This window comes from Glossina fuscipes, unplaced genomic scaffold, assembly GCF_014805625.2.
Source record: "Glossina fuscipes isolate IAEA_lab_2018 unplaced genomic scaffold, Yale_Gfus_2 1, whole genome shotgun sequence".
NCBI lineage: Eukaryota > Metazoa > Arthropoda > Insecta > Diptera > Glossinidae > Glossina > Glossina fuscipes.
In genome coordinates, this window is record NW_023998415.1 from 21,565,635 (window position 1) to 21,574,660 (window position 9,026).

Here is a 9,026-nt window from a genome sequence, read left to right on the forward strand (position 1 = left end):
AGAATTTTTTATAAGACATCGCGCATGCATCTAATAGCGATTTGCGTGCATCGCTTGTGCAAGATAAATGCGTTGACTTGTCATTATCAAAAATGATATGAAATTGTCCTACACGGCAAGTGCATGAAGTTTCCGTAAATTTGCCGTAAAGCCAATGAGTCCATCACCCCGTTACCTAATCACATAATTATTAAAATAAGATAAGAACTGAATTACAGACACGTGCACACTTGCATACATTTGTACACTCCTACAGTTGAAGATTACTTTATATCGATTATGTCGCAGTAATTGCTCAAAAATCAGTTAATGCAGTTGACAAGTACTTAAAAAGCGACAAGAGAAGAAGAAATTTTTCATTTGTTTTTTTTTTTTTTTTTTCACTTAATTTACGCAGCTCGAGTATTTTTATTTTTTTTTTCTTTTTTTACCGCTCGAAATATTTTATATTTTGCATAAGAATTCGTTTCGGGTGAATTATAAATAAAACAGTGAAGGGTGTATGGAAAATGGATGCTCCTGCTATTGATTTCACCCTTCCCCCGGATATTCTACGCCTAACAATTGGAGAGCCCATGTATATCACAGACGAGGAATTGGCGCCACCGCCACCGCCACCGCCACCACCTCCCAAGAGGAAGAGGCCTACTAAAGCCGAAAAAATGGAGAGACGTAGACGGGAGGAAATTAAATTTAAGCAGTTAGAAAAGCGCGTAAGTCTTACATGTACGAGTTAATAACTGTGTGCGTGTAATATGCGAAATGTTTGCCCGCAGGAAGAGCTGAAGCGAGAGCTTGCTATGTCCAAGAAAAGCGCTAAAAAGGCTCAGCAAGGTTGGGAAGATATGTGTAAGGGGATTAAAATTAAAGAATTACGCTCAGAGTTGGAAGTAAGTAAGAATCACAAGAATCACCCGTTTTGAAAATCATAAAAATCTTATCCGCACCATTCCGCAACATTTCGCCATAGGAATGGGAAATTAAGACAGGTCGGATATTAAAACAAAAAGATGATAAGATCGCTTTGCTTATCGATGATATCATTGTCACCGAAGAGATGCACAAACGTAACTATTCCACCCAAATACAAGTGATGGAATTCTTATCAGGTCGTTTGAAATTTCTTAGTCTCTCTTAGTTCTTTTGTTTAAAAAAAAAAAAAAAAAAAAAAAAATTAAATCCCGCTAATATGTGTGTTTAGATGCGATGCGCGCTTTTCATGAGACGGCGAAATTGCTCTACGAAGCACAAGCTTCCGACATGATGCACGAGTTCTATGATGAAATTAGGGACAGGGACAAAGTCACAAATGACATTAAAGTCAAATGCGAAAATGTCATGCATGCAAACAATTTGGTGGTCGAGCATCAGATGTTATCCGACTATCACATATTTTTAGATAAGCGCGATGATCGCGTTAATACGGAAATTGAAAAGCGTTACCGTTTGCGCGAATCAATTATAACTAAAATGAGATTTTTGCAAAAGCAGTTGACGACCTTCCTTGAGTCATTGCGGAGCGCCTCACTCGACGTGCACAAATACGAACGCGTCAGTCAGTTAATGGAGCGTCAGAAGAATTTTGTCGTTGAATCGCAAAAACTAAATGACGTTGAGGCGCGCAGCTCTCGCATACATATCGATTTACAGCGTGATATACTGCATGTAGGCGCCGAAGCCCAACGAAAAATTAAGGATTTGCGCCTAGAGCACGCCTACTTCGTGCAAATGCGTAAGAATATTGAAAATGAAATGAAACAGGACCGTCAAGAGACATACGAAAAACTTAAAATCCTGACATTTCGTTGCTTTCAGACAAATAAAGTAAGTAAATGCAATTTTTTTAAAATGGCAATCGAAATTAATTTTGCTCAATGATTATATTTATTTTTGTAAATAGAAATATAAAAAATTAAAGAAATATGGAGAGTTATTGCTCTCATTGGCTGCGAACTGCAGAAAATTGCAAACGGAATCTGAAAAAGTTGTTCCATGGGGTGATTTCGAGGAGGCCATTGATGTCAAGGCCGACCAGATTGCATTTAAATTGAATGTTTTAGATCTAAAGTCTCATGTCGATCTCGATGAAAAGGTGCAAAGTGCATTTTGCAATTTTCTTTTCTTTTCTTTTACTTACATATTTTTCATATTTTTCAAATTTTTTTTTTTTTTTTTTCGCTTTCTCATCGCAAGGAGCTGGATGCCCAAATCCAATTGATGAGCACTTTTTGGCGACGTCAAGCTCTAGCTGAGGCTCAAATCGCTTTACTGAATGAGAAGAAAATGAAACTCGAGGCAGATAATCAAAAGCACATCAATAAAATTAAACGCATTAACAAAGTCGCCGATGTCGCCGAGCTGACTAAAACTTTGACTGTCGATTGCATTTGGCCAGAACATAAAGCACCTCCTGCACGTTGCACCCAATATACGTTTGTCCGACCACTTTGAATTTTTATTATTTGAATTTCTTTGATTGAGACTTTACACACAAAAAACATGTAAGAATTTTTGACATGAAATTTCCATTCAGTAATATCCAAATAAAAAAAATAAATAAATAAAAATTCAAATTGCAGCGTGTATTAAATTATTGCTTTGGATCGTAGTTAAGTATATCAAAAGTAAGAATTTTATAGAACGACACAGACCAATCGTTGTCTTGACCGTTATCGAACGGGCCACGGGAATTTTGCGTGTAATCCCGGCGAAAACGTATGAAAATTTCGGCAAAAAGTATTCGATGCGGCACGGCCAACACTTCGGTCGGCGTCCTAAACTCTGTATCGATTATACGCAACACTTCATTGACCTCCACCACCTCCTCAGGATTGTCAAAATCCTTGGTGTTACGTAACCCAACGAACAGCATATCGATAAAGCAAAATTTTCGACCTGCAAAATAAATAAATAAAGCATTTTTGCTTTTGATCTCTTTGCTCGATTAAATTAATTGCGCTTACCGTAATTATGGCGTGTGGCCACTTTCATAGGTATGGCCCGTCTCAAGTGTTCCGGATCGAAACGCACTAGTTTGAGCCGTGTGTCGTTGCGTGATAAAACCATATCCCTAGTTATCTGCTGAAAGCCAATGGGTGTTGTAAATCTCCCAACCTGTGTTGTATTCTGATTACGTATAATGTCGGTTAAAACCACGGCTGCCTAAAAGTATATTAATGTATATGAATTTAATATTAAAAGGTAGCTTAGCTTAGACATCAATCATCAAATAAATGCAAACAATTTAATTGTGAATGAGATGAGTTTTTCCGCACACGAGCAAAAAATCGAATAATTTAGCTTTAGTGACTGCCCTTGTTACACGTTTGCACGAATGAGGGAATGCACATTTTCGTCTCGATTGCTAAATTTTACTCCTTGATTTTGCCTGACCTGGGTTGCAATGTAAATATGTGACATGTATGTGATATATGGATATATATATATATATATATCCAGGGATATATATATATATATATATATATATATATATGTATGCTTAAGATTCTATACGTATAGGCATTGTAAATGTATAAAATTACCTGCTTAGAGCCCCTTATAAATTCCGATTCCACAAAATCACGATCCCAGAAAAATTGCAGTTTAAGAAGATTCAATTTGGTGATGAAATACTTCCAGGGATTGTGGAGATAGACCAACTTCGGTATGATTTTACGTTTCTCATTGTTCTCTTCCATTTGCCGTTTCCAATTGTGCGGTTGACGGGTATAGTTACTGAAACGGACTTGAGGTGGCCGATTTTGATTAACATTACAATATTGAAGAAGTAACTCGGGAATTGTTCGCCTTAAAATCGAATTCTTATTGAATATATTATAAAATTTCGACATTTTTCCAATTTTTTTAAAATTCTTTATTGAAACTAGAATAAATAATTTGTAAAAACTACAAAAAAAAAAAAAGAAAATACGCTTGAATGAAAGCAAAGGCAAATGTATTAATATCTCCTGAATTGAAATTTCAACGCACTCTACAATATTCATAAATACAAGTTTCTGAAATTGAAATACTTTTCGAACGTGCCAAAGTGGTTTACGTTTTTAAAAATTATGTTTTTTGCGTGACAAAGTTCACATTACGATCAAAGAAAGCCAACATTTCCTGAAACTTAAACTAACTTATCTTCAATTCAATTTCTTACTCGGCCCCACACTCCCTCCATACATTTTAATAAATTATAAGGAATGTTATTTGAAAGATATTCAAAACAAATCGAATGTAAAGAACATTAATTATTAAAGTGGTCTCGTGTTTTAAGAGAAATGCAATTCAAAATTTTCAAATGCGTTATAGGACAAGTTCGTCTTATTAAAATAAATTTTGTTTACTAATATTTGCAATGAATCTGCAAACTCAGAACCATACAAAATTCAGTTCTAAGTTTAATCGTTCGTCTGCATTCGCTTTTTTCGAATATATTTGGGTGGAGAGAGTCGCTTGTCTTACCCCTCGCATGCTGCGAAATGACAGAGCAAATTGCAATCAATTGTATAGTTCAGCACTCAAACTCATAACCAACAACAACAACAGCAAGCACTTCATCCCGATTTTTTAAACTTCTGGACAGAACGACGGACAGCTTTCGAATCGCTCTCAACCTCGAATCCTCTTTACGAATTTACACTCATGTACGTTTGCTTGAAGGCTATAGATTTGCAAACGGATGTGCTTTGACGCAAGCTCCTTCCAGATAATATATATTTTCGTACAACATACTCTAGCGTTTCTAGTTAGAAAGTTATATACGGCGGGGGCCGAATCTCGCGTACCCACTACTATGCTTTTCGCACGCTACTCTCAAAGTTCTTTTATTTGATGCATGAGTATGGATCGCTGGTATTATTAAGAAGAAAAACTAATCGCGTTATCTAATTTATTCATTTTAGAATTAACCCATTTTTAGGCAGATAATATATTTCTCATTTAAAGGATGTACACAATAGTTTTAAGCATTCTGTCTTCTTTGCCTTACGATAAATAAGCATAAAACCTTAAAAAAGGGGAAAAAAATAAAATTTAATTACTTGCAACTTATTATGTGTACGGCCGATTGGTTCCGTTTATAAACATAAAGAGTAGAGTGTTTGGCAAAATAAATGCGGGAAATTTCAGCCTTCGAGCTTTAAAAGTTGCCAAGTAAAGAGCAAGAACTCAAAAATTGTTGTTAACATAAACTGCGTTGCGTTCAGTTTACGATCCACTGCCCGCTTCTACTCCGATCAATTTGGCCCATTTTTAATACCAACCTAAGGCCGTGCAAAGGCTTTCAATGTTTCTACAAAATTCGAAGTCGATATCTTCATTTTTACGACCAGGAGTGTGCCAACAACAAACACCATACAAACACACTGACGGACAGACATAAGTAAATGAAATCAGAATTTCACACCGATCAAGAATATGTAGACTTTATAGGGTCTCTGAAGCTTCCGTTTGGGTATAACATACCCAAATGTACAGGACTCTTGCCTCCTGACGATACTGAATGCATCTAAGCAGATCTCGTTGTATTGATTCTGGCTTTTCTCGGCCGCGTACATTGATTTGAAGAAATTTTATAAACAATTATTTTATTTTATATAATAAGGAAAATGAAGAAATTGCTGCCTCTCGGTTTGTGTTGTTACGTGCGAGATAGTGGCGACAGTGACTTGTGATTTCAATTTTGAACAACGAAGATTTGACTAAAATCTGAAAGATAAGTCATATCCTTCGAAATTGAGTTTTTGAACAGAGAATCATTGACGCATAAATAGGGAACACTTCAACATACCTGCAGAGAAATACTTTTATTAAGACTTTAAAGAAAAGAAAAACTTTTACTTAATACCTTTAATTATGTAGTTGAAAAAATAAGTAAATAAATGAAAAATTCATTCAAATTTCTTATTATTATTATTATTATTATTATTATTATTATAATTTTTATATTTTACATCACTTATGGAACAACAGTCGATCAAGTTTGCGTGGATGTATGCAGCAACCAGAAGGACTTGACATAGACTCATCTTTTATTATGCCGATCGATTCAGAATCACTTTTTGAATCAATCTAAGCGTGTCTGTCCATCTGTCCCCCTTGTATTTTTGTGTTCTAATCGCAATTTTTTTTAGACATATTGAGGATATTTGGTATATGACGTGTCTTAGCCCAACGACGAGCACTATTTAAAATTATATCGGATTAGTTTTGCGATTCCCTCCTATATAATGCCTTGTTCTGAAACGTTGCTATATAACTGTACTAAGCGAAGTCATTTAAGGTATTTAATGGTGGACCGTTGGCATCGAACACAAAGCGTTTACTTGACGAAATTTTCGAATTTTTTAAATATTTTTGCTTGAATTAAGATCGAGACCTTTGCAAAACTTTAATATATTCTTGCGTTGATCACCTATTTATGACCTTTACTAAATGCTTGGGATTATTCTTGTGTGTCATGAAAACCTAAATTTATTAGCATAGACTTAAAGGCATATGGCATATGATTGTATTTGTTAGAAATCTGTTCATTTTAACTCTGGATACCCCTCCATACACACGATTGCACTATGTCCTCGTATTTGGCTTCTAAATTTCTAAATGCACTTTTGATTGTGCACTACCTTGCGCGATTTCGGGCGAAGCTGTAAGCTTCAGTCGTCTCATTTTACTCCGTTAATTTTTGGCCTCTTTGGCTGATAATTTCTTCCATAGTTATTAATATGTGCCTATGAATATTCAATTTTCACAGCAAGGATCTGTTTTTGCTTAGAAACGCCTTCGAAGACAATGTGTCTGGGATGAACACCTTACCATTTGTCTTCGCAATTGCTCCAGAGGATTTAAATGACTTCTGAGTTGGTTTTAAGCATAATCGCTTACAGCGCAATACAAGCAATAATTCCCTTGATTTCGGCTGACTTGTCTTACTCTCTCTGGCATTATCGTTCCACCTTAATTCTTTGTCTACTCTCAAGCATCATTTTCATTTTATTTATAAATAACACCAGCATAAGCATTTTTTGAAATTACATTTTACTCCTAGCGTAGCCATAACTTAAATTACACTATTTTGTTATTGATTACTAACGGAAGCATTTGGTTAACTTTAACTTTCACTACATAAGAAGCATTTAAATAATAAAACAATCAATCAAGAGGTCGAGAACATCTTTCAGACTAAAGCTGAGGGGACTATAATTTCTGATTCATTAAATCTACCTTTTCAACATTGCTTGGTACTCCGCGATTCTCGCGCCACCAAGTTTGCACACTGCGCGTACACTACAGGGTAATGAAATTGCCTGAAACGTTGCAACTTTTTATTAAATTAAATGGCATATATATATTTATATATATAACTATATAAGTTAATAAAGTTTATTCCTTATCTATAAAAAAGATTATTTTATTTCATAGTGAAAGATCGCAAGAAATTTTCGAATTACCTAACAGTTGATTCCATTCAGGTTCACGTTCAGGTCCAGGTTCAGTTTCGTATTGGATCGTATTGGCCAAACATTGTGACTAGATATATCAAATTCCGATTGCGAAAATATTTTATATTGCTTGGACTTAGAATCTTGTACTGATGAAGAATACATATATTCTTTACGTTTCTATGCATGTATCTTTAAGCAAATACATCGAATATGTGAACTATCGTACTTTACTCTACAACACATAAGCCATTCAATGTTAAAGGCTTGCAAAATGTATGTATGGATGCGTATACAAGTATACATAATATAATGTATATATAGTTAATTTGTGTGCGTGCGAGTTTGTGTGGATATGCATAAAAAAAAAAAGCATTCCTAGTTCATTTGTCATGAGTCATGAATAAATAGCCTTGAGAAGCTAAGACCGAAAGCATTACTTTGCGCTCTTTATTTCGTTTTTAATTTTTGTTTAGCTACGGCCAAAGTGGCCGGTCAATGATGATTTGCAGTGACTCGCTGTATCGCATTGTATTGTTTAAGCGAAAGATTCATTCAAACAGGTCTGGTTTTCTCGTTTTTATTTATATCATGCCCGCAACGAAAGGGTACATTAAACTTCACATTCCATGTATAACAAGCAGATATAAGTTTGGGAGTCTTCTTACAAAATATATATGTTTAGTTAATAACCTGGCAGTCTGACTCAATTTTATTATAACAACCATTATGAATTTAACGTCCATTGCAAATACAAAAATTGGCGCAGAGAGATAAAAAATATGTTCGCAGTTGCTGCGTAAAATTTTTCTATTAAAAATGGGCAAAAGTGTCCTACGGCCACGCTGACGATAAATAATACGTTTAAAAATAATAAAAATAATTTGTGCTTTAGACAAACAAACACAATCTCATGAGCTATAAATCCGATACAGATAATAAGTTTAAAAGTAATCCCATTGAAAATGTTTAACTTCGGTTAACCTGTTGCCTGACCCAATGTCGTTTCAATTTTCTTTCATACCGTTTTTACCGTTTTCATTGCCCATATCACTTTACCACATTCACACGTTTCTAATTACATCAACATTTTGAATTATTTCCAAAAATTAGGACAAACATGTAACGGTTGTTTTCCAAAGGTAACTCAACCAAACGATTTGTAAGCCGAACGCGAATTTTATCATCATTTTTTTACTCATTACTCTTAGACGGATAAGCAAAAATTCGTTATAATAGAATAGAGTAAAAAACAAGAAAAAAAAAAAAAAGACAAACAAAGAAGAAAAAAAGGAAAGGAAACACTCTATATAAGTAAAGATAATCCTAGTATGAGAGGAATCACAACTAGCCTATGACAGGTTTGGTCTGATTTTTTATGCAGCACATATCTCATATATTCATTTCGATGACCATTTAAATCAAGACTAACAGAAACTTTATACACTTTACGCATCCTACTGATTAATGGGCAACTTTTAAGCGATCAAATATTTGCACGATCCTGTTAAAATTATTAACGGATCTCGTACCCAATACGTCACGTAAAAAGATTCTTTCGAATAAGTTTGAAAATTTAAA

The 9,026-nt window shown here is 34.7% G+C and overlaps 2 protein-coding genes across 2 annotated transcripts; one reads left to right on the forward strand and one right to left on the reverse strand.

Moving 5' to 3' along the window:
- The first annotated feature begins 436 nt into the window (after positions 1 to 436).
- LOC119632524 (dynein regulatory complex subunit 2-like) lies at positions 437 to 2,451 on the forward strand. The gene is made up of 6 exons (XM_038025458.1): positions 437 to 713; positions 777 to 890; positions 971 to 1,109; positions 1,202 to 1,824; positions 1,901 to 2,092; positions 2,194 to 2,451. The coding sequence occupies exons 1-6, from the start codon at positions 510 to 512 to the stop codon at positions 2,449 to 2,451; spliced, it is 1,530 nt and encodes a 509-aa protein (XP_037881386.1). The 5' UTR covers positions 437 to 509.
- Positions 2,452 to 2,590: 139 nt separating this feature from the next.
- Positions 2,591 to 3,719, reverse strand: LOC119632639. The gene is made up of 3 exons (XM_038025643.1): positions 3,543 to 3,719; positions 2,964 to 3,162; positions 2,591 to 2,895 (listed from the first exon to the last, which is right to left on the reverse strand). The coding sequence occupies exons 1-3, from the start codon at positions 3,696 to 3,698 to the stop codon at positions 2,591 to 2,593; spliced, it is 660 nt and encodes a 219-aa protein (XP_037881571.1). The 5' UTR covers positions 3,699 to 3,719.
- Between the last annotated feature and the right edge of the window lie 5,307 nt (positions 3,720 to 9,026).

What these genes read in the sequence shown, in the direction of transcription:
- LOC119632524 (XM_038025458.1), top strand. Translation starts at nt 510, where the DNA reads ATGGATGCTCCTGCTATTGATTTCACCCTTCCCCCGGATATTCTACGC. An exon ending in AATTACGCTCAGAGTTGGAA is followed by an intron (nt 891 to 970) that starts GTAAGTAAGAAT and finishes ATTTCGCCATAG; the next exon opens with GAATGGGAAATTAAGACAGG. An exon ending in GTTGCTTTCAGACAAATAAA is followed by an intron (nt 1,825 to 1,900) that starts GTAAGTAAATGC and finishes TTTTGTAAATAG; the next exon opens with AAATATAAAAAATTAAAGAA.
- LOC119632639 (XM_038025643.1), bottom strand. Translation starts at nt 3,698, where the DNA reads ATGGAAGAGAACAATGAGAAACGTAAAATCATACCGAAGTTGGTCTAT. An exon ending in TTATAAGGGGCTCTAAGCAG is followed by an intron (nt 3,163 to 3,542) that starts GTAATTTTATAC and finishes ATATACTTTTAG; the next exon opens with GCAGCCGTGGTTTTAACCGA. An exon ending in GGCCACACGCCATAATTACG is followed by an intron (nt 2,896 to 2,963) that starts GTAAGCGCAATT and finishes TTTATTTTGCAG; the next exon opens with GTCGAAAATTTTGCTTTATC.